Here is a 26560-nt window from a genome sequence, read left to right on the forward strand (position 1 = left end):
TTTTAAAAATGTATAAAGTTTATTCAATAACTCAGTTTTCAGTTAATCCTTGCAATTTCCTTTTGCATAAAGCTATATAAAGATAGACAAATGTCAATACTAAAGGACTGTGAAATGGAAACAAAGAGGGTTGTGTTTGGGCAATCATCAATAAAGTTTTACTACCATCTTGATATTTTTACTTTTCCACTGTGTAACAATCTCAACCAGTTACAAGAACTGCTGTAAATAGTTTTTTTGGAGGGTAAAAAAATGCAAACAATACAGTTCACTGTGCTGGGTAATGGGTTTTTTTTTTTTTCCTCCATTTGGATAACATTTTTGAAAATAAACTGGAGAAGTGCGTACTCTCACTTTCCTGTGCCATAATTTTCTGTTAATCTGTAACTGTTTACTGAGGTTTGATTCAAGTAGAAACAATAGTTTTGAAGTATTAAAAAGAGATGGAAAGACATTCACATGGAGATACTAGAAATGATAAGTTAGTGATGTATGAACTATATTGAGATTAACAACAATTCAGATTATAGCATCAGCTGATTACACTGTGATAATTTTAGCAGAAACTTTGTTTCTCCACTGATCACAACTAAAAGAAAAAATCCCAAAAATGTTCTTCAGTGACAAGAAGTTGCCACCCATGCTTTAAAAAACCTGCACAACTTATATAATGCAACTATATTTTCAAAGCAATTTTGTAGCATAATGAAAAGAAGAATGAAGTTCAAACAATGAAGAGGGGCAAGCTGGTGATTTGGATGATGGCAGAGCTGGGAATACAGCAGACCTGTTTAGTTTTCTGTACTACTCGGAATTCACCTGTGAACTGAGGCAAGTCCAAAAGGATTATCTCCACAAGAAAGGCAGCAGTTATTGCAATGTCTAACTCAGGTGCCGTAATGCTTACTAGTGTTACTAGCCAGGGAACTGCACCCTGATTTTGCTAGCTGTATACCACAGCTTCGTAAAAATGTTAACTAAACCAGAGCAACTTCAATGCAAGAAGTTGCAATAGAAGTGGCTTCCAAATACCCAAGTAGTTCAGGGGTTAGGTTACTCTTGTGATACATGGAAAGCCTGGATTCAGTCCCTTGCTCTGTATTAACTAGCAAATCACATTTGAAAATGTGCCTCCAATACAAAAGCTTAAAATGCATAACTTAAAATGCATTTTTCCATGGCCAGCACAATAGGCAGATTGTAACGAATGTACTTATTTACAGCATCTGACTAACATGTAGGGATTAGGTTAGGTGAATGAGTAGTTTGCTACCACATGGGAGTGGGCATATGTTCCTTGATGTCCGAAACATAGGTATGATGACAATTCAAATGCCTTTGAAACTAGATAGCGGGTGAATTCTCTAAGGGCTTGAAGTCCTGGTTTTGCTCTTGTACTACATCTATAAAAGACTCCAGACGTTACAGCCCTCCAGGTTACTTGTAGCAGCAGTTTTTAGGTATCTGGCACATGCAATGGAATTTGCTGTCCTTTTTTTTAATACTCATACTTTCTATCCAATAATAAGCTAAGTCTGCTCATAATTTGGTTTCCAAACCTTGCACGTGGAGCTGGAGCCACCTAAACTGACTTAAGGAAACTGACTTAAAAGAACCTGAAGACAGGTTTCTGTTAAAGGCTGCCTCAGCTGAGGGCTTAGTTATAGAGAGATAGTTGAGAGATAAAGAGAGAAATAGTTGAGAGATATAGTTGTAGAGCAGAGATATATATTCTCTTTAGGGCCAACAGCTCTGGACTCACTCCTGAAGGTAGATGTCTAAGCCCAGGAAAAGGGAATTTCAGAAATGGAAGCTGTGTGGTTTCCTACTTTTCCCTTAGGCAATATGTTAGCAATCGGAGCGCTCTCCAAATAACATGGGAGACCTTGATTCACTTGCCTCCCTTGCCTGAAGCTCAGCTTAAGCATGTTTCCTACTTTTCCTATTGAAGCTCTTCTAGTTTGCATTAATTGCTGAGGGCCCCACCCTGCTAATGAAGGGCAATTCCAGTATTGTACATTAGACTGGTTGGATAAATTACAAAGGCAGCCCTTGGGGCAGGGACTATCCAGGGCTTTACCACAACAATAGCGGATACTGTTAACTGGGGGCTTCTTCTCAACTCAGTCTTTTGTGGGTATCTGGGATTATAACAGAGTGTGGGGTTTCTTCGCTTGTCCACCAGAGCTGAAGTAGCAAGTTTAAAAAATAGCACAGTCTTAGCAATTCTTTTGTTCTGATTCTTCTGCTTTAAGGATGATGATTCTTTTCTCTAAAGGATGGACATTCTGTGGTTTAATAACGATTATGGGTTAAAATCTTTCTGTAAATAGACACCAAGGCACTACGTGATAGCAGCTCCTACATGAGTAATAATATCATCAAGTGTATACAAGACAGCATCAAAGGAGTTAAAAACCCATGAGGTTTAAACAACAGGCTATTAAATACAAATCCTGCTACCCACAGGTGTGCAAACAATTTATTTGTGTTCAGTGCAACACTGTACAGGGGAATGGGTCTGCAATTGTGTTTCTCTACAAGGTCAATAAATGGTTTGTCAACTCTGGTGAGCATTTACTTTGTATCCAAAGTCCTAATGTAAAAAATAATAAAGAGTAGTTCTACTCTCTTTGTGATGGAGTCCCACTCTGACAGGATCAGAAATACCAGTCAACAGCTGCAGATGGAGATGAAATAGTCCTCTTAATTGAATCCTGTGGGCTGCAAAAAAGGATTTTTTTTTCCCACCGCCCAAACATTTCCTTGTGTCAGCCAATCTGGAGCCACATTAAGGATTTTTTTCTTTTTACTAGTCCAGCTGGCAGAGCAAATTGCCATGTTGAATTAGCATGTTCTAAAATATAAAAGGGTTTAAATGAGTACAACGGTACAGGCAATACAGCAAACTATTGCTATTATAAAATATACTAATATATTTCTCTTGTATAGTGAACAGATTTGAGACACAGGGAGGTGTAAATGACTCCTGGAGCTTTTTGTATTAGTTATTTTTATATAAATCTCAGTAATAAGCAAATCAGCATATATGTTGCCAAATTAAAATAGAAAGCTATTAGCAAATTAACACCTTTTACACAGAACTTATACAAATACCACATTTTTCATATCTTGTGTTATTGCAAGAACAAAATTGCATAGACCATTTCCTGGCACTTTCTGAATTCCCCAAATAATGCTTTGTCTTAGCAAGTAGTTCAAGTAGTCCCCTCAATTTAATTTCATCCACTAATGCAGTAAGTGTTTACATGTAGTGAGAGAAAAAAACCACAGAGCTCAAAAATATTAACAATGACATAATCATCTGACTGAATAATAGTTCAGCAAGGAAACATATTCCTTTAATTTTTTTTTTTATGCTTTCTTTTTAAGGCTGTTTTCAAAGTGTTACTGACAGAACATATAATTTGATTCAAGTCATTCTTCTTAAGTTGAATTATCATTTGTGCTCTTCTTCCCCTTTCACCCTGTAGTCCAGAATTGTAGACAAAGATTTGTTTCCTAAACTGAAGTAGTTTGTTTTTAAAATTCTGAAAATTCTGCTTTCGGTAATGCTCTTCAGCAATAATATAAAACTCAGACTAGCAAGGCAGTGTGCGGCCTTTTCTGGTGCCTCACTGGCAGACACGGCTGTATTCTTGGCAAGTGGAGCCCATGCCAGCCACTGACAAGTAGAGCTTTCCGTCCGGACACACGCAGATTTCGTAAAGCCCCTGAGAAATACTGGATCCACCCCTTGTACCCTCAGGCAATTTGGGCAGTCGCACAGTTTCAGCATCAAGCAAAAGCTGCATGGGAGAAAGCAGGACACATGGGCTTGTTAGAGATAATAACGCAACAGCGTGCCATAAACCAGCCTGACTTTGTCTTGGCGGTGGTTTAAGACTAGCCTTCTACCCAGACTTGTTATATACAAAGCTGCTCTGAGGCCTAGGCTCTTGGCAGACACTGGAACACAGGAGAGGGATAAACTGGTGCTCACCCTCTTCCTCAGCAGAGACCTCATGAAGTTCAACAAGGCCAAATGCAAGGTCCTGCACCTGGGTCGGGGCAATCCCAAACACGGATACAGGCTGGGGGATGAAGGGATTGAGAGCAGCCCTGCAGAGAAGAACTTGGCGGTATTGGTGGACGAAAAGCTGAGTACAAGCTGGCAATGTGCATTAGCAGCCCAGAAGGCCAACTGTATCCTGGGCTGCATCAAAAGGAGGGTGGCCAGCAGGTCAAGGAAGGTGATTCTGCCCCTCTACTCTAGTCTCTTGAGACCCCACCTGGAGTCCTGCGTCCAGCTCTGGGGCACCCAGTATAAGAAAGACATGGACCTGCTTCAACGAGTCCAGAGGAGGGCCACAAAGATGATCAGAGGGCTGGAGCACCTCTCCTATGAAGACAGGCTGAGAGAGTTGGGGTTGTTCAGCCTGGAGAAGAGAAGGCTTCGGGGAGACCTTATTGCAGCCTTCCAGTACTTAAAAGGGGCCTACAGGAAAAATGGGGAGGGACTTTTAATCAGGGAATGTAGTGATTGGATGAGGGTTAACAGTTTTAAACTGAAAGAGGGTAGATTTAGATTGAATATTACGAAGAACTTCTTTACTGTGAGGGTGGTGAGGCACTGGAACAGGTTGCCCAGAGAAGTTGTGGATAGCCCATCCCTGACAGTGTTCAAGGCCAGGCTGGATGGGGCTTTGAGCAACCCGGTCTAGTGGAAGGTGTCCCTGCCCATGGCAGGGGGGTTGGAACTAGATGATCTTTAAGGTCCTTTCCAACCCAAACCATTCTACGGTTCCATGATTCTATGATACGAGATGGGGCCCCTGCCCGTACACTGAATAGCGGGGCATGGGCGCTGCTGCCGCTGGACCCAGGTCTGTCCCGGCCTGAGTGCCGAAGCCGCGCAGCCGTGCCAGCTGGTTATGGATGGACACACAGCTTGGTCTGGAGTTCCTCTGTGGAAGAACTGGCACTGTACGGCTTCACAGAGAGGATAAATAGGCTGCTGCATGTTGGGTGCTGTTGCTGACTGGGCAGCTCTTAATGATGTCTGCAGAGCTTCATTCCTTAATGTAGCAATTCTGGGGCTGAGTGTCTACCTCTGGGACAAGGACCCCGCGGGGGTGCCTGGGGATCACTCTGCTAGTGGGGAGCTGAGCTCTATCAGAGTTTTACTAGAAAGCATTTCTCTAAACTAGTACAACATTATGTCAATTGGTAGTATTATTTAATCTGACCCATAAATAAAAGTCTTATTATTGGCACCATTAATTTTAATATCCTGTCTCCTAAAATCTGAGGAATTAAATTAACAGAACTTGAAAAAAGACTTGAAGTTATTATTCAGACAGCAAGATCAACCATAGTTATGGAAACAGAAGGGCTTGTACTCACCACACCGTCACTGCTGTGTAGTTTTATATCCATCTGGGAAAGAGCTTCAATATTCCCAGCTTGCGCTTTGATATTAATTCCTCGTGGCGCATCCATGCTTAAAGATCGAGTTGGTGATTCCAGCCTAAAAGCAGGAGCAGGAAATCTGACAGTAGCACATTCTCATATGTTCCTTTATTTTTGAAAAATAAGTAAATCTGAACAAGTACTTGAAGGATCTCGCCTGAAGTCATATAAAAGATGCAGCTTCTTTTTTCTTCAGGCAGACTTGAAAAAGAAGGTAGCTATTTAAAACCACCAAAGTATCCCAAATGAAAAATATAGATGAATTCATAATACAAACGCAAGGTATTATTTCAGAGATAACTTCAGATTATTTTAGTATAGGGGTAATTTATTCTTTAAAACTGAAACCCATTTTTACATTCTTTAGTTTGAATTTATTTTCATTTTTGACTTAGTAAAATATTGAAATTAATACAATTAGTGGAGTCTGGAAGTTTTTTAATCAACAAGAGTTTTGACACTGCTATCAGTCAAACCAAGATTTCACTCAGTGTGCCTGTGTGTGTTTAACTGGATGGCATCTGAAACTTAAAAACCAGTCACTTCGTTTGAAATAAAAACTATGCAATGTAACAGAACGTTGCAAACCCTACAGTGCCACAAGATGGCAGGAAGGTACTGTATTAGCTAGTAATCACCTCGCCGGGTCAGCTGTGCAGGATTAATGATTTTTGTTTTGCAAAGAGATAAGGCTTTGTTTCTTCAAAATTTTGGTATCGGTTCAATGATAAGTAGCAGGGATAGAAGTACTAACTAAAAGTCACGAGAAGGAAAGAAGAAGCCCAAGCTCAGCCACAAGCTAGTGATTATATTGCTTCTTTTGACCGTTACCTAGAACTGCTTCGTCTGGAGGCACTGGGAACACCGCAGGATCAGAGTTGGTACCTACTGAGTTTTGTCCTGAACGTTGTCTCAGCCTTCCTGATGACACCAGCCTGAATTTTACACGATCAGCCAATATTAAACAGGTGAATATTAAGGCTGGAGAAAATGAATCAACTGGTGGTCCCAGTTTACTTTACATGCATGTTACCTTCTCTATTCTGTGTGTTCCCTGGACACATATAAAATAATGTGGGCTTCATGGATAATGCAGAACTCAGACGTGCGTCCCCGTTCTCAGGTCTGCACGTGCTCACCCACTGTGTCTTCCAGAAACATAGAGGGGGTGGGGGTGTGTGTGCGCACGCGTACATGCACGCACTCCCCGCAGATGCTGCGTTGGCTCCATGTGCGCTCAACAGCCACCGATCTGGATGAGTGGAGGACTCTGCCCCAGCAGGTCCGTTACTAGGTATGCTAGTGAGTCTAGATGCTGACTGCCAATCACATGCTAAAGGAATGAAACGATTTCACACACAATCCTGATGTCGCTGTCTGATGGGTTTCATTTACTCAGACTGCTTCAATTCTTCCTTTTTTTGCAGTTACTTCATTAAAACTAGAATTTAAAAGCAGTCAGTTTGTGCTTGTGAGAAACTTTGATTGTATCTTAGAGTTCTGAAGAAGCTAAATCCAGCTGATATCTTAAAACTTAAACCCATGATATATGAGCACAGTCAAGCACAGTCACTGAAACTTCATTTTTTATCCCCAAATCTGAAAATAACTCAGGCAATATTGGCTTATCACTGCTGGCCAGAGGTAACAGGAGATTCTATCTTCTTTGATCTTCAAAGGTCCCTTCCAACCCAAACCATGCTGTGACTCTATGTTTCTATGATCTGCCTCTCCCCAACATCTCCTGGGTTAATCACCTTCAATTACTTTAAACTCCAGATTGATAATTTAAATTCCTAACAATGGATAACTGCATCATGGTTGCAAACTAGGACCATATCTGTGCCTTATCCCATGACTGAGATGGCACAAACTTCTGTCATGATCATGCTGAGTACAAGGGCATGAGTACAAGTCTGTTCTGCATCAGCCATCTAACATAATAATCTTCATTAAGCAGCGTTTGTGATTTAATAACTTTTCTATGACTTTTTGGTTTAGATCCTTAGATTTACACTTTTATGAAATTGGAAATCAGTTTTTTCCTTGAGTGATTTACATGGGAGGTCTGTTTCATGGAACTATTTTCCAGTGCATATTTGTATGCATTATATAATGAAAAATTAATTAAAGTTTGTATTTTTAATATTTAAAGTTTAATATATTTTCATAAGTCAGTGTCAAGGTAGTTGAATACAATTGTTGCCTTAGTTTGTTCTAGCAAAAAGCTATAAACATTGAAATAGCTCATGTTTTTCTGTAAAGTATTTAATCCATGTAAGTAATCTATATGTAGGCATAAATTTTTATTTTTAAGCTCTATTGAATATTACAAGAAGGCAGACGGGGACAGATTTTTGAAAAGCGTATCAGACCTGGAGTTTGAAAAGCAGTCAGGCACTGGAGAAATATTTCTTACTTTCTACCCAAATTAATGCTAGCAAGAAGCCTACAGACTTCGTAAGCATTTACAGATGTATGAGATGACTTACATATAATTTAAATTACATGGCAGAATTACATTTGCTATATTAATCACAATCCTAAATTTCTGCTGTTTATACAGATCCTATTTCTAGTTTAACTAAGGGTAGATTTACCTAAGTCATTGGAGCTTCCTGGCAATAGAAACTGCAGTGAAGCTTAAGCAGTGATTTTAAAGCCGCCTGGAACTATTATGTGTGAGATTTTAGCAAAGGCAACATTCAGTAACACTAATGATATATTTCTTCATACAGCATTCAAAGGTTCAGTGCCTCAAGTCTAGATGTAATAAAAGGGAAACAGGCACCGAGTGTAGACATGACATGACTGAGTTGAACCTTGACTTTGAATGTCCCTTCTGAGTCCTCACTTGGTCCTGAAGACACGTGAATTCCTCAGCCCCTTAGACATTGATCTTAAAGTCACCTAAAATTCTTCAGTGGTCCTGGCCCTGAGGCACTTCCAGTTTGTCACTGGTGGGCAGGTTTGAACTTCTCCTGTATGCTTAAGGGTCTGGGGACCACAGAACTGCCCTAGCAGAAGAGCTGACTGATGGCGATACTTGCATGAACTTAGGGTGTCTCAGAAAGATATGAATAGAGCACTGCAATTATTAACACTGGTGGTGTTTTAAATAGACATTAATAAAGCAAAATTTTTTTTATATATCAGTGAACAGATGACAGGAGGAAGTTGCTCTGCACTGTGAATGATTTGGTCAGTCATGAAGAAGATACACAACTGTGTGCAGATAATGGCTGATAAGAAAGTTTCAAGATCTATTCCCTAGGCAATAAAAGGAGGAAGAGAGTAGGCTGGGTTGAGCAAAATGTTGATGTGCATCCCACAAAAGTCTTGGCAAAACAAGAATTCAATTTGCTTGCAAATGCTGGAGGGTGCATGGACACTCAGAGGACAGAAGTTGATTGTCTTAGAGTTTTTGGTCCTTTTTTAGTGTTTGTTTGAATTCAGGCAGGAGAATGATGAAGGAATATATTGTTATCAGTCACTTTATCTTTTTTTAAAATTACAGGCGTATAAATTACATTTAACAGAATGGAGTGAGGATCTTTGTCATCTAGAGGAATTAATCTATGTAATGTGCTGTCCTAAATGAGACATCTGTCACAGCCTGTATCTCATTTGGGAAGATGGATTCTGTACTTAGGAGTAGCTTCTAGGTACTGTGGTAGCTATGCCGGGGGTCTATGAGCAAGTGGTGTGGTACAAGAGGAATTGATCGGGACAGCACAACATTTGATGCTAAGGACCTGACACTTCTGTAGTAGCTGTTGCCTGACCCTGAAGACTGGATGCCCAGAACAGTTGGAGCGTGTTAGGCATTCTCCAGGAGAGCATACCTTTCAGGTTAATTTAATCCAAATGTAATCCTGTTCACGTGCCCCGAACAGTTCCACAATGAGAACCATGGGGAGCTCAGGCAGTGGGGAGATTTTCCTCAGAAGCACGTTCCTAATTTTAAATTAAAACACTCATGTAGACATATCCACGGAACGTGAAGCAATGGAAATCATAACTAGGCTCGCTTGCAGAGTAGGTATTTTGCCTTGTTCTCTTTCACCCTGATCCCTGCAGCCACCTGTAGGTTTGTTGGCAAGGTGCGGGGAAACTGCACTGTCTCGGCTAATGAAAGGCTGGGAAGGGTGGGGGAGTAAGTGGTCCCTGCTAATATTTCATAGCTCTGTCTATTTAAAACACCACCAGTGTTAATAATTGCAGTGCTCTATTCATATCTTTCTGAGACACCCTAAGTCTGTCATCTGCTGGATATTGGTCCTCCAGCAGTCCGTTGCAGCTAAAGCAACCGATTACAAAGCTAGTATTTTTATCGCTGCCTTCTTCCTTGTTGGTAAGATAGTTCCAGAAGTCAGCTGTACTGTCTTGGCTGGCTGCCAAGGAAATTTGGTGCTGAGATGTGCAGAATAATTTATGAAGGACTGTGTGAAAGTCTTCTGAGGGAATCTGGACAGCATCCCGGATCTGAAACAGTCCCAGCAGGCATGGAGAATACCAGATCACCAGAAACTGCTCAGTTGGCTGTGTTTAGGGAGGATGTGAGAGGAGTGACAACCTGCTGCAGTTGTGGTAAAGAAGCAGCTGAGTTGAACCCTGACTTTGAATGTCCCTTCTCAGCCGGTGCACGCTGCAGGAATATTGATCTCTTCTTCCATCCTGTTCTGGCAGGAGATGGAAGGATACCTTGCTGATCTTGTAAGTACCACAGTGCATTAGAAAACTGGTTTTAGTACTGCAGAAAGAGTACCACACTCTCCTGGAGCCCAACTTTCCTACCGCAATGTGGGATTGCTTGACTCTTAGAGCAGGACAGAGGAACCAGCTTGCTCTTGTGAATTTGGGGAATAGTTTATTCCTTCCTTCTGGCCACTTTTTGTCCTTTCCATCTTATGAATCAGCATCTCTCCTGAATTCAATGGGGACAGAATTCCTGGGTGTGACTTTACATAAAAGTTCCTCAAATGTATGCATTCATCCCAGCACCTACCTGAGGAAGACCAGGGTTACTGTAAGTGGACTGGACAGGTAGATGGACACTGCCTCTAAAATTGTGGTGCACCCAAATCACTGGTGTGCCCATACATACATACAGCTAACTCCTTTTTTTTTTCTCCTTGCTTTTTGGTTAAAATAGCCTGATCAATTTTGCCATACAGAGAAGATTTTATGAAATGCAAACCTGGCATTTTATGAAATGTAAATCTGTTAAAGGTATGGTAAAGAATTTAGCAGTGTATAGTGTATTAAGTATTTGAGTATCAGTAAAAGAGAAACACCTATGTATTTTAGCCCTGACTCAGCTTTAGCTAAAAAAAAAGGGTCCTTGTACAGACGAGAAAATAAAATGTCAAATATACTGGACTTGATTTGTTTTACTTTATATCAGATTATTTCACAGCAGTATGCTTGTTTAAATCATTAATAAGATATTGGTCTAGTGTTCACCTATATGGTGGGGTTCTTTTTGTGAAGCCCTTTTAAACACTGAAAGAACAGGAGATGGGTCCAGGCAGAACCTAAATGTAGCTAGTTCATAATGCCTTTTCATTAAAAGTTTTTCACAAAACTTTATGGTATTGATTTTTATGAGAGTTCATAAAATATACTAATCCATCACTTCCACTTCTCTAATATGATCAGTCTCACTCCCATAGTGCTTTAGTATAATTAAAATAAAAGGATCCATGCAAAAGGGCCAAATAAATATCTACATTAAGGTTTGATTTAAGAAGAAAGCCATATGAGGGGGCAGAAGACAGTGAAAGATCCTAAGCCCCTTCCCTTCTGCCATTTAGCCTTCATAGGACTGAAGATGCTGCTTCACACTTGTTCCTAGGCATTGATGTGAGAGCATGCACGGGAAATACAGTATTAAAGAAAAGATTGAAGAATATGAAGAAAAAAGAGGAGATATAGAAAATGTAACTCAGAAGAGCTGGAGCTGGAATAATGGTACTTTCTCCCCTAGTATGTATTTGCATATTGTTCTTGTTTCCCTTGAACTTTCACGAAGATGCTAAAATCAAACCTGGTAAGGAGGTCTCCCACTCTTCTTTTCTGAGTACTCTTTGACCCACCTCTCAGTAAACAATTTCTATGACTTCTCAGAGTTAGAAAACATTTAAAAAAAATGAAGTGCTTTGACTAAACTGTTCCAAGACCAAATAAAGCCATTACAGTGAGTTCAATAAGGTTGCCAGTTATGGCACTAAAGATCTGATCCTGCAAGCGTGCATTCCTGTGAAAGTAAGCACTGTGCATCTCTGCCTGCGCATGTGTACTTCCAAGACTAGGCTCATCTTTTTCTGAGATTATGAATATATGTAACTTTTCATTCCTACTTTATTTTTTTGAAAGAAACAAGAAGAGTTAGGAGAGCGATGGCTACAGATCTTATTATAGTCTATAAAGACGCAGGAGCACTGAGGTTGCATAGGGGACAGGTTGTGAAAATGAGGCATAGAGCATTGGATGCTGTTGGCACATAACCACAACAGCTTTTTCATATTCTTAAGTAAGGAAGAAACCCTCATATGTCTCCGGTGTGCAGAAAGGAGTCTTGCCATGAACACCTGCCCCTGAGTCACGTCTGACTTTGGAAAGGTGAAAGGGGAACAGAAATTAAATTAGGCAGTGATTGGAGGTCATGGAGCAGAGGAAGAATAGAAAAGGTAAGAAATGAAGGAAAAAAAAACATGCGGAAAAATGGGGGAAAAGGAGAATCTTTGACCTGTCAAGGAATTAACGTCTTGAAAGTCAAAAAAGCAACCTAGAGGATTCTGTGGGCTTAATTGGCCTCGGTTCTCTGTAGGTGTCTGCTTTCAGCTCTGCTCTTTGAATGCATGTTAACCTTTAAAAGGCAATAGGAGCATATTGGCTTTTTGATTAGTCTGAAAGCAGTCTAATTCACTGGCAATGCAGCTAGACATTGTAAGAGAGTAAACCATAGCCAGAGCATGCACTAGTTACACAGGAAAAACAGATTGTCAGCATTTATTTATGGTCCAGTATATGGGATTTCAAACCATATTCTCTCTTTATGAGGAAGCTGGATTCCTGTTGACACGAGCTAAGCAAAACTAAGCTGGAGTTGTTGAGGGCGGTAGTGAGCAGCAGGCACACACTAATGCCGGCTGCCAATTCCCACCCATCTTCACTTATCTCCCAGCAGCTTGCTGTTTTGAGGTCAGGCAAGTGGGGAGGGTGATCAGGATGCAGCAAGAAGAATATGATTACCTGAAGCTATGGATCTTGGTGTTCTGCCTTGTGCCTTTCGGTTGTTTGCCAGCAGGTCCAAAGGCAAAGAAGGACAAAACAACAGGATTGAGATCTCAGACTCAGTATATGCCTCATTTCTGTTTTGTTTTGCAAAATTATTTTCTTTGGAATGGCTCCTAAAATTACATCGTCTTGCAAACAGGAAAGATGAGTTTCACAGCATGTTCTAACAACCGTGTATATCTTAAGGACATGGAAGTATTAGTACTCAACAGTAAACTCTGATAGCTCTTACTGAATGTCAAAAATTACAAAATACTAATGACTCATTAAATCTTCTTCCCTGATCAGCTTCTGCACAGCAATGGAAACATAGCAGTTACTTAGTCAAGCCTTGGCACAAAATTCTGATTTGATATAACTACTGTAAATCTTTCAAATGCTGACTGATTTTTCTTTCTAAAATGTCCAATTTTGCATCACAAATATTGAATTTCTTCATTTAAAAGTGGAATAATTGTTTCCTACCTGGATTATGCTGTCTTCCATATTTCTTCCGTTCACTTTGCTACTCTAAGTCTGAGCTTCACTGAGTTAAACTACATGTACTATAATGAAAAAAATTTGACTGAAAAACAGCATCCATTTTTCCCTGTCAAGTCCATTAGTTGGTCAATGGTTATTTGTAGCTTAGTTCAGAGAAACCATTTTCCAACAGTTATTGCTGCTGGGAGTTGCCTGCGTTAGGACACACATTCTGTTTCAGTGAGACTAATGTCAGTATCTACAGCTCCCTTACACTGAATCCCAAGTTAGTCTATTATTTATGCCACAATAAAATGTAATATGCAAACCAGTACATTTTTAATGAATCAAAATTAAATAGTGATTATTTAAAATGAAAAAAGAACTTTTCTATAGTTTCTTCCAAGTGCATCTGGCTATTTCATTGCAGACAAATTTACAGGAAAACTTATACTAGCACAAGATACAGCTTAATATTAGAACTGTACTTTCAACTTAAGTATACCAAGGCCAATACCTCTCCAAAATAAAGTTACTGTGCCAGTAATAAAAAAGATGATCACCAGCATTTTGTGAAAATACAGAAAAGTCTGATAATATCAGAAGAAAATAAATAAGGTACAATTGAATTCACAGAAACATACTATGAAAGTGTTTGTTTAGAGGCAAGTGTACATACATAGGAATTGCATTAAAGAGAAATTATTTGGCTGGAATGAAGCAGCTGTACATAAAGCACCTAATTTTTCTAGTAATTCTGAAGCTTTTTAAAAAAATCTTCAGTGGCACTATGTTGCAATTTACAGACTATAAAATAATGGAGCAATTTGTTGTAATTTATTTTTAAAAGTCACTTTTTTCTTGACTCTCTTCTGCTTATTGCTTAAATGCATTAATGAAGATGTCATTTTGGAAGGTCTATCATTTTGTCTCCAATCACTTGGGAAAGTCTCAAAATGTGCTGGGCTTTGCTGGCAGTTTGTAACATCTCTGACCTCTAAAAAATAGACACAAATGCACATTGTAATGCACTGAAACATCCCAAATACTTCAATAACAGCAGAGCTACTCTGAAATAATGACACTAGGATGTAGTAGGCTCTGCTTTTTCTGGTAACCTTGTTTCTTGGGACAATAATGTTCTTGACATTTACATACATACATATATTGACACACACTGACAGTGTGAAGCACTAGCAGTTGTTACAAGAGGGCTACTAATGGCAGTGCAGGACTTTTATATGGTGTGTATAATATTGCTGCAGGATTCTTTCTTTTAAAAAAATAATTCCTTTTGGAAAATAAAAATAAGATTAAGTCAATTATTTTTGTCTGATATCAACAAGGTATAAAGTGTTAATAATGCATGGTTACTGAGCTTAAAAAATAAACTCTCAAATCTGTAATGGATTCTGTATGATCAAGGAAATAGCTTTTAAAAAGCTGCTGTTACCTTTATAACTAGATTTGCTGGAGGGCACAAAGTTTATTAGATTCCCCTCTCAGATGCCTGTGTTGGTAAGGGCTAGGAGCATTTCATTACTCGACCACTTCAGGGTTGAGTTCTCAACTCTGGAGGGGAAAAAAAGACCATTGGACCACTTTCATATTTCCCTTTCTGCCGGCTCTCGGGAAGGAGCTGTCATCATACATGACACAGCTGGGCGTATTGTGCTTGGCTGGACTGAAGGGGAGCCAGAGTGAAATGACAAAATCCCATTGACACCAACGGAGTCAATATTTCATGAAAAGCACTTGGTGGTGGAATGGAGAAACCAAGAAGTCAGATCACAAATACTCACTAGGCTCAACTAAGCATAGCTTGCCTATAGGGAATGCATTTTCTAAAGCTAAACCAATCTTATAATGATCTTACAGAATCCTGAGCCGCTGCAGTAATGGATTCTTAGACTCCTTGTGTGTTTCACATTAGGCAATCATTGGATAGAAATAAAATCATAATTAATCTGATTCTATGGATAAATTCATTTGTCCATAGATAAATTTATCCATTTATCCATATATCTATATTTAAATGATTTTATCCATGGACTTATTACAATCTTATAACTCAAACAGCTTGGATATGTAATCAAGTCTGTTACTTGCTCTACTGCTGAATCAGGGTGCCTAAATTTTAAGTATTGAAACATCAGAACTGAAGGACCCAAGAAACCAAACTGGATTGTGTTCCTCTAATGTCTTCTTTGTTAAAAACTCCATGAAAGAAAAGCACAAACAATATAACGTTTTCATCCTCTCTTATGCTTCAGTCTGTGGGCAATCTGATGATCCAAGATTAGAAGAAAAGAGAGATTGTGCCCTTTTCCTGATACAAATTTGCAGATTTGTATGCTTTAAGAAAGAAGTAAATTACAGGAAGACATCGGAGCTGAGTGGTGCAGAGCAGTACAGCGAATTAGAACAACCCTCAGAACAAGAATTGCTGGAGTCAATGGAGCAGCTGTAGAAGATAACAAATATACATGTAAATACAAGCGTGGGAGGCTGATGCACAATTATAAGATTAGTATAAAAAAGAAGTCTGAATTTCATACAGAAGATATGCAGAAGGTTTTGAAGAAAGAAGAGATTCAGAAAATTGATAGCACTGAAAACATTAAGAGTGTATTTTGAAATTCTCAAAGTCTTCAGTGAGTATAAGACAACTAAGGATTTTTACCAACTTAGAAAGAAAAGACTTCTTTCAGGTAAACATGATGGTATCATGACTTTCCTGAAAAGATAAAGTTCTAGCATGGCCAGGGCCTCCAAGCTAATTATTAGCTTGGAAGGACTCATTACCTCGTGCCTGATATCAAACAAGAGCCAGTAATTGGCAGCATTTGCTAATCCTAGTTACAAGGTCATATAAACTATGATTAACAAATTAGGTTCATTTATGGAATACAGGGTTACATGTGGAAAAGCTTTACTCTGGGATTTGAACATTTCCCAGCACAGTGCGTGGCCTTATTTCTCATGATGAATTTTCATTTCTTCAGAGCTTAATCAAACATGGCATAGTCGGTAAGTGTGTGATTCCTCTAAACAAATGTAGTTGCCTGTAGTCAGGAACACAGGTGATCCCCCCTACACCCTTCAAAATGAATAGAGAGAAATAGGCACTACTAGGGTATAATTACTCTGATCTATTTTAGATGTCTCTGTCAGGATAAAGTGTAACATGCCCTAACAGTACTTGTTGCCTTCCACCAAGAGGTGATGAGATCTGATGCAGATAGCTACACTCTAAATGAGTCGAGAGCAATTCCACCTAAACTATCTGCCCGAGCAGTTGCAAACCCCTGGAGCCGTGCTTCAGGTATATTAGTCTCTCTGAAAATGCATCTGTGTGGGTGGTTTGTGGGAGGATCCCTTCCCACTTCAGTGAATGAATGAATGAATGAATGAATTGTGAACGAGTGTTTCTGCTTGCAGAGGGAGGGCAGTTCTAAATCTGGATGAGCATCTGAGATGCATCTGCTTATTCTGGGCACACAGAGGTCCTCTAGGTTTGGACTCTGTTGTATGCATGCAGCCTGAATATGTAAGAGCTGAATGGTAACCAGAAGTGTGTGCCAAATTATCACACACACGAACCATGAAGAAATCATTTAGGATCAGCCAAAGTGTCAGGCAGATACAGATGAGGTGTTTTTGGTTTGTTTTTGTTTTTTAACCCTACTCCATATGTATAGGAAGTGTGGTTGATTTTTAAATAAATATATCTACTGGGGTTTTTTTTAGCTTATCTTGTCTTATGCTAAAAATGATCACAATAAAGGGCAGATCCCCGAGACACTCCAGTCCTTTTGGGTGGCAGCAGATGATTCCAGTAAAGCTCAGTTATGAGATTCTGGATTCAAGTGAATTGTTCAGCGTAAGCACAGCGTAACACCAAGACTGTTTATGGCTTAGGGGTGATCTCTGTGCACAAGCACAATTACAAAGCCAGATTTGAATAACAGATGTTTCCAGTTCCCAAGGTTTTGGTTAACAGAACTTATTTTATGTAAGCAATATAAAAGAAATGTTCAAAGTTCTAGTACAAATGCACTTACATGTTCTCTTAAAAAGAGAATAAAACAGTGCCCAGTTTTAATGGTACTGTGAAAAGACTATATAAGCAATTTAAAACAACATTTATAACCTATTCAAAACCACAGCAGATATGATTATTACAGTGTAGTTATTTGTTTACTAGTTCTCCATCCATCTTAAATATTGAGGTGGTTTTGCCTGTTTCTCCACTGTCACTCAATGCAGAGTTGTTGAAGGAATGAAGACTAAAGATCAGAACTGAGATATGATTAAAATAGAAGCTTCTCTCAAGACTGACAGTTGTGATAAAGAGTGGTAAGCAGAGCTAATTCAAAAGAGGTCTCTGTGATGACCTCAATTTTACAATGTGCTTACTCTCCAGGTAATTAAAAATGGCCAAAGCCCCAGTGAATGTGATTGAATCTGGCACATCACAGATGTTTCCAGCATGGCTATCTTTTTCACATGACTTTAATGATATTGTAAAACAACTTATTGTATTATAAAATTTTACTCTCATATAATAACACTTTTTGCATCACTGTTGTAAAAGTCTGGTTAGTATTTTCATTATGAGTCTTTATTTTCATAAAATTATCTTCCAGGTTGAAATTTGCCATGCCTTTCTTTTATATACCTCAAGCAAATCTTTCTTTAATATGCAGAAGCATAGAACTGGAATTCTTCAGTACCTGCTATTCATAGTGTCCACTTGTTCTGCATGAAAAGAAACACTCATGTGAAGAGGTCTTTGCTGACAAGCAGGTCATACCCTTCCCCTCTTGTGATTCATTAGTACAGTGGCTGAACGTGCCACACTCTCATCAGTTTCCAGACAACTGAAGTATCAAAACTGCACACACGGGCTGAGGGAGAGGGGAAAGAGTGCGAGTAGTGACTGTGCACACGTACAATCTATCTTGGAAGAATTGCTGTTATTAGGAAATGCTTCCCTTTCTTCTTCCAGTGTTTGCCACATGCACTTCCTTATGGTGGCCTCCCCCCCAGCTCCCTTAATATATGTGCAGACAGGTATGTAGGTAAAAGATAATGTAAAGGATGCTCTACCCACCTCAACGTTATGTCTTAGACCAGTGACAGCACAATCATAGACTTACAAATCGAGCTCCAGGTGGTCATCTGCAAGGTGTCTATAACTGCGACAATCATTAATGAAACTTTCACGGTAGCTTGCACTCTGGTAGAGCATGCTGTAATCACTGATGACAAGTTCACTTTAGCAATCTCACCAAGCAGTCTGACATTGTCAGGTATCCAGTTCAACAGTGTAGGTGTAGAAATCATTACACCTTTGCACTACTGACATAGGCAGCTATGGAAAACAGGTAAATGGCTTTGTCCCATACAAGCGGCGGAAACAACCCCTATTGACTTTAATGTGTTAAGTGACATCTCTGAAAAACTGAGGCTTTAGGAAGAACATCAGCCACCTGACTGGCTTAAGGGGAAGTCAGTGATGACAGTGGGCAGAAACCTGGCATGTGTTCTCAGGGAGATCTTACCTGGCAAAAAGGCCACTAACATCGATGCATGGATTTCCTCTCCTCCTGGTGCAGAGGTATCTATCTACCACCCACTGGCTTCAAGGCCAGCACTCCTTCGAAACAGGAAACGTCTTCTAGTTGTTCAGGAGAGCAGCTCTGGCTGCCAACACATCTGACTGACAGACTCACTAGGAGACCTGAGGCTCTGTTCCCACCGGTCACCAAACGTCCCTCCTACCTCAGGAGGGAAACATCTTCTGTGAGAGCAGGACAGAGTCCCTCTGCAGACTCAGAATTACAGAAGGGAGGATGATCTAATCAGCAGAGGTAAGTCTATCTCCTAAGGTCATAGGGCCCATACATAAAATGATATATAAGCCCTGCAGGTGAAGCACTGTAGTTTGTAAACTAAATTGCAATGAATAAGATTTTGCAAGAACATGGGTGCACACAAATAGCTAGTAACACAAGACAGAGAAAACAGGTTGTACTTGGAAAATTCTTTTCACTTTAAGATTAGTATTTGCAAGAAAAATCCCTGCTTAAACGAAAACTAGATGAGAAGTAGTACCCAAGCCTTTGTAATAAGGTATTTTTAAATACCTGAGTCAGAAATGTTTCTGAGAAGTTGATAAATGTGATGTCCTGTACCATCCGATCCTTTTAAACTATGCCTTTTCACAGATTTAAGTCCATCAGATGAATGGAAAGAAATTCTTTAAGCTTCCAAAAGAAGTATTTGATGGTGTTCTTAGTTAACGTGAATGCAGTAAAGTATATGAATGAAATTTATATCTAGTAAATTAATGCCAGGGCTCATAAGAGTACATTGCAGTAGAAATATCTCATTAGTCAGGGAGCAGAGATGCTTTACATAACTGACTCATAACTGTAGACTTATTTTTCCGTTACGTAATTCATTCTCTGCTGACTGACTGGGCTTTTGATTTGCATAATGAATGCAAAGAAAAATCACTGTACTTCAATTAGTCAGATGGTATTTTTAGGCAATTAGCATGTAAGCATTAGCATTACAAACATGATTAAGCAATAATTTAGCAAATGTTTTTACCCTGGTTGGCTTCTATATATCTCTTTCTAGATTTTCTTCATAATTCTTATTTGTATGCCCATAGAACCCCACAACTTCAGTTTCCAGCCTTTCTCTCTGTCTTATTATACAGTTTACCCTAGCAAATCTATACTTTGAGTGCAAAAGGAAATCATATTATGAATGGGGAATGGAAAGGATAAAAGTAAGCCTTCATAAAGAGTCAGAGAGAAGCAGAAGCCGTAAGAAAAGTGGAGCCATTAGATGCCACGGAACAGAAGTCAAAATTAAAGGGGACATATTTATTCTGAATATATAGATAGGGAGGTCTACCAGCAACCCATGAGTACAGTAATTTACCTTAACCAAATACCTAGAAGGTGTATAATTATGCCTTCAAACTATCAATATTCTATAACATGTGAGTCACAAGCTAGTAAATATATATTTTGATGCTTTTCAGTGCTGGACACAGGTATTTCATTAAAATATGAAGCAATGCTTCTTAAATGATATATTTAAAGTTTTGGTCAATGCCAATATTATACATGTCTTTAAAATACATCTGTTTCCCTGGGAAATACTGAAATCTTTCCAGAATATACCCATGAGCTGTTAAATAATATGTTACATGATAACATTTTATATATATTTATAACCATAGCCTGACAAATATTGCCTGTCTGGAAAAGTGACGTCATTCCTGCTATAGTGCTTTTCAAATGCAAGAAGGGTGGAATGATGTGGGTCACTTTTGAACTTGGATGTAAGCCCTCAGTTGAAGAACTGGCAAAATACCACAAACTGACTGTACTAACAGTGATTTCCCATGGGATTTGTGCTCAGAAGGCTGTCGGATATCCACTTATGGCAAATACAAGAACAAAGCTAGTCCATCTTTGAGCGTTATATTCATTATGCATACTATACAGTTTAGTTAATAAATGGAAAGATGTCACTTTTGTAAGCACATTTCCATTAGTTTGGGAAATATGAGCGCTCAGTTCAGAAACATTGTTTTGAGATTTACACAGCTTTGCCGATCCATTGTTTTCCCTTAGAAAACTGCAAGACGTGTAGATCACAAGAAGTGAACAGTATCAAAATGACAAAACTATCTATGAGTTATGTGTTATTCAAGGATATGAAATATAGGAGGAATAGAATAACATGCTAAATAATATTCTAAAATGCTATAAATTTTCAGAAAAATGTGTTAGCATCAGACTGGAAAAATGTCTAAACTGAGACACTAGTTTTTCACAAAGAGATTGTTATTTGATAACTGGGGATAAAAGGGTTTGTGGGCTGACATGAAACTCCAGATAGTATCAGAAGAGGCTACTTCCAGAACCTAACATGGAACCTGGGGAGAAGCTGGCTTTTAGGGAATTGCTAAAAATGTCTCTGTCTACAGCAGCTAGTTCCATTCGTTGCTGTTATACATTTCCCGCCTACATTTTGGGTCACAAGTTTGTGTCTGAACATGGGCTTCTAAAATTCTGTTTAAATTCCTTCTTTTGGAAAGCAAGGTACCTGGTTTCCATTAGAACTTTGCTGTGATCCAGTTAGAGCTAAAGTCCATGGAAGCCCCCAGGAGACCTGACTGAGGCAAGTTCTCAACATGCCAAATACACACCAAAGCACAAGGGCTGTGGCCACTTTCATGGAAAACCACGGAAGAGGTAACACTTTAGATCTTTTTATAATATTCTAAATAATATATAAAATATACATTATAATATATATAATGTTATATTACATCTAATACAATCCTATTGGTTTTGCTATTCAGCAAAGAATTATGAAGTATCAGTTCAATTCCCTCCTCGAGGGGAATGAAACTTGTATCCGTTACCTCTATTTACCAGACTACAAAACAGCTCGGCAGGAGTAAAGAGCTGGATTATGGACGTCCCTGGGTTGAATGTCAGTCTTGCACAACCAAGTAATCCAGCAAAAAACAGAGCAAATAAAGAGGAGATAACCTAGTGGTCAGGACATTCATCTGGTTCTTCTTCCAGGATTACTTTTTAAATCATAACTGCAAACCCCTGGTCTCCTCCTGTTCTCGGCTGAATGCCCTAAACACAAGATTCGCTTGTGCTTCATCTTGCTTGCTCTCCTGTGGTCCCTTGACCATACAGAAGAACAGGTTGAGCCAAAGGAAAGGAGGTATGTCGCAACAGATAGGTGCTTGCTGTCAAAGAAGCACTCCTGCACCTGGAGGCTGTGTAGGCACTTGACTATACCAGGCAACTGAATTGCAGAAAGAAGTAGGAGTCCAGACATATTTCTGTTCTCACTAATTACAATTGGCTAATTTTAACTGGGTACCTCCTCAGTGGTGTTTGTCTGGGGAGGATATTTCCTCGATATATCCAAATCTTCTCATTGACTGTAACCATGCCATCGAGATGTTTGTCGGACATTTCCTATATGTGAGACCCTGTTTTTAGGTCTCCACTATGTCCTAAAGTCTTAGCAAATTTTGTAAATGGAAACTAGGTATCTTATGTAGAGATAAGAACTCCAGGAAAGGAATTCAAAAGTAGGCAATGTTATTTTAAACCTAGGAATGCTTTAGTTTTGAAATGTAGATTTTGTTAATATAATTCGTCCTACCAGTTGGAAGTAAGTGCAAGCACATCTCTTTTTCTTTACCAGTGAGTCATGAATTCAATCTATCAGACTGAAAAGGACTCTATATGTTTCCTTCAAATTACGGGATGAAAAGACAGTTACTGACCACAGTATAATTGCATTGCTCTGTCTCCGTTACTTAGCTATAAAAAGATATGTTCTAACACACTTATCTCTTTGTTTCCAGAAAAGCAGTCTATCTTGAAATTCGGCATTTGGACAGGAAAGCCAGCAGAATGTGTAATTCAGAAGGCCATTTGTGCCAACTTGTTTGCGATACTGCCCTAAATCTGAATGACAGAGAATGAATGTGGACTCCATTCATATGACAGAAGCTGAAAAGTTATGAGCATTAACAGCTTTCCAGCTCCTTGAAACATGCAACTCCATTTGAAGTGGATGGGTTTTCTTGAAGCAGTATTTCCTATATTAAATGCTGCATACTGTGGCACTTTATATCACATTCACCCAGCATATCACATTCACATGGCATAGCACAACCACTAAAGGAAAAATAGAGGAAAAATAGCAGAAGATTAATAGATGGTGAAAGTGTGGAGATAAGGCTTGAGGTGAGCAAATAGGTTATATCACCTATAACTTGATACTCACTACCTTAAAGGAAGCATATTCAAATTTAAAATAGAAAAGTAATACTTAAAATTGCATTTTAAATTTTCATATTGAAGTGCTTTTCAGTAGGTAGCTTCCTATATTTAACAGTGTGGAATGAAACAGAATATTTATAAAGCATTACAAAATTGCCATTCATTGGTAAACTTGTCTCAGTCCCTTCACAACAGAATGCATGAATTCTGTTTACACTGATGTTTAAGGTTATCCTTGAAAATAACCTTTTTCCAGCATGAGCCTTGTAAATTGCTCTTCTCTGTCTACATCTTAACTTAGCATCTGCACTGCGGACAAACGCATTTGCTCCTCGAAGCTCCCCAGAAGCCCTCCATGGAATCACTGCCATCTCTGCTTTCAGACTTGACACTGATTACGGGTGGTAAAGACAGCAAAAAAAAAATTGAAGGAATGAGGCATTTTGAACTGCTTTGGGTAAGCTTCAGGTCTTCATGGCCAGCCACGATGTGAATGAGTGCTGTATTCATTGCACAGCTTCATGCCCTGAATGTTTCTTAAGGTTAAGCCAACTCAGTTTCTAGCACAGCTGTTTAGCAGCTCTGGATTTACGTCAAATATTAATGTCAGTCACAAGTGTCAGTGTTGATGTGGCCATGTAGGTACTTCCTTGACATTATAATAATTATTAGCATAACTTCTGTAAGTTCTGGAAGAATCTGTATTTCCCACTATTTTAAGTTAATTGAAGACAGAACTGAATGGGATTTTAACCATTATGCTCAAGCTCTGCTAACACATAGCAACATTCTAGATCAAAACATGTGCTTATAGTTGACATGGTAAAAATCACTAAAGAGATAAGCCACGAGGTAAACTCAGCCATGCGGGAGAACTTTACAAACACTTTGAATTAATCTCAATGTTTTCCTTCAAATGATATCCTATTTCAAAAACAGATGAAAAATTTATAATAACAATAGTTGTATGTAGTCTGAAACTGTAATTGTTGTTAAATGAAGTGCAGATAAGAACTTAAAATGTAACATAGCATAATGGCTGTCAGATAAAACTATTAGCTTTAAGCCTATTAAAATATTATTAATTGATGATGATTTGAAGCAAAGTAACAACCACAGAAAATAATTGATATGTATCCAATTAAAATTTGCAGAGAGCTTCTTGGCTTTGTAATTACAAAATTCGATGTCCTACTTTATCAAAATTGAGATAATCACAGGAAATGACAAATTTACAACATAATGAATCCACTCCCTCCAAGACCAGACAATGTTCACTACAATGCAGAATCCTACATATTGGTCAAAGTCTGTCACATCCAAATTCTACCATAGCAGAAGAAACACATTTTTGAAAGTGTAAAAACGAATCTCTTGAGCTCATTCTGTCTTCAAATGCAAGCACAAGGTATCTTACTGTAAGTAAATCTTAAATATCAAGGAGAAAATTAAAAGAAGTATCTTAATAGTCTCCCTCTCATTTGCCATTCTCAATTTGAAAATTCAGTCACCAAGATACAGACAGTGTTCTTGAAAGCTTTAATCATCTTCTGCTACTCTCTAATAGCTATCCCTATTGGAAAAGAAACACTAAGAAGAGAAATTACAACAGAAAGTAGCAGATTGCCAAGGTATGAAAGGATAGAAGTATAATTGTTAGAGAGATCCTCTTTCATTTAAAATCTTTCTTTGAACTGGCTTATAAAATGAAACATAACATGTTCATGAACAGAACGTAAATTGAGTTTATTACCTCATCATAACCAACATATTATAAACTAATTTGGGATACTCAAAATTACATAAAGTAATGCACAAAGAAATGCTATCCCAGAATTAAGAAGCTCTGAAACATACAAGGTACTTTATAATGATTTTCTCACCCCAAACTGCTCTTTAGTTATACAGAGCTTTGCACATCTCCAGATTTTTCTTATTAGTCTATTTCCTCAGAATGATACTAGTTTCTAAAAATTTTGACTAATTATAGGTCGATGACCTACTGCAGACAAGCAATTTCTATTGTAGAAGTCGTCATACTTAAGTGTGTCAAAATTGAAAAATAGAAGTTTACAGAAAAACTTTCCACAGTATTTTATGTGGCTTTAAATATTCACCGTCAGCAATAAATCATTCATAATATATTTCAAAATTGCAGAGCAATGTATAATTTTCCTTCAAAACAATAATTTGTCATATAAAATAGAAAAAAAAAGTTATTAGTAATTTTGTAAATGCTGTTGAAAATTGCTTGTTCAGAAAAATGCAAATATCTATAGCAAATAATGTTTATTTATTAGATTTATGTTTTTATGTATAAATTCTTACCTAAGCTGTTTAAAAGCTTCTGCCTTCACAAGTGGTGTTTCTACAGAGTGTTCAAAAAGTGCTCCTTCAGGCCCTGAAAAAAAAGAAATACTATGTTGTAAAAGTTCAAATGTAAAAAAAATAGCAACAGTGATTTATAGGGACACTTTGATATCAGATATTAAGATAGGAAAACTTATATTAGCAATTAATGAGACAAAATACAGATATGGTCCTACTATTACAGTATTGACTGGAACAACAAAATACACAGGTAATGTAAAAGTGCGGGTGTAAATTCTTAGAATGAAATCTAAAAAGTCTGAAGACAGAGAAATTTTAAACTACTTGGGACAACAAAGTAAGTGAATAAGATTTTTACAATGTAACTTCCATTAGACTTAATAGAGATAATTAAAATCCTATAAAACCTTTGCAAATATTACAGACTTAAATAATCATATTTATTTTAGACTATTCTACATATAGCACAAATTCTGGCATGTCGCTTCATTAAAGATTTCCCCCTATTTTTAGGCAGACTTGCTGAATATAAAATGGTATTTATGCACGTAAAATGGGAATGACTAAGGCATCAGATAGTTTACTTCTTGAAATAAAAGTAGTTTCATTCCAACGGGGAAGAAACAGTGACTACCTCTGTGTGGTGGTACATGTGTAGGTGGGGAAAACCAAGTCATCAGTACGAAAGGATTATTTGCATTGTGCTGCTGCAGCAAATACATCTTAAAGCCCAGGAATCCAGAACCCAGATGAAGTTCATGGCTGCAGATTTTTGAACTGTTCATAAAACCCTTTCTGTAAAGGGGCTACTATGTACCCTCATCACTTTAGTAGCAGTACCCTCCTGAAAATCAGAGTCCACGGCTTTGTTGTCACAAATAATTATTTTAATTTTTCTTTGTAGCCCACCCACTTTTAATTTTGCTCTTTCTTCTTTGCATCTAGTGTTTTCACTATTGCAATGTACTCTTTCTTTGTGGTTCTAAGTTATTTGTGCAAGAAATGCTATGATAATAAAGAAAGTAATTTTCAAGACTGGAATTCATAGCACAGAGTGCAGCATGCAATGGATGCTGATCTTCCTCTGAGAAATTGAAGTATTAAATAGAAGCAAGACTGAATGCTTAGAGGATAAATCCAAA

General features: G+C 38.3%; 1 protein-coding gene across 2 annotated transcripts in view; it reads right to left on the reverse strand.

Moving 5' to 3' along the window:
• The window catches only part of SGCG (sarcoglycan gamma), a 108671-nt gene continuing 82111 nt past the window's right edge, over positions 1-26560 (reverse strand). The window contains exons 6-8 of one of the 2 annotated variants that reach the window (XM_075139929.1): positions 25416-25488; positions 5407-5530; positions 1-3809 (exon numbers count right to left, since the gene is read on the reverse strand). In XM_075139929.1, the coding sequence (XP_074996030.1) occupies positions 3636-3809; positions 5407-5530; positions 25416-25488 (371 nt within the window). In that variant the 3' untranslated portion in view covers positions 1-3635. The remainder of the gene's footprint in view (positions 3810-5406; positions 5531-25415; positions 25489-26560) is intronic. The other variant, XM_075139930.1, reaches the window with a different exon arrangement.

Source organism: Calonectris borealis, chromosome 1 (genome assembly GCF_964195595.1).
Source record: "Calonectris borealis chromosome 1, bCalBor7.hap1.2, whole genome shotgun sequence".
NCBI lineage: Eukaryota > Metazoa > Chordata > Aves > Procellariiformes > Procellariidae > Calonectris > Calonectris borealis.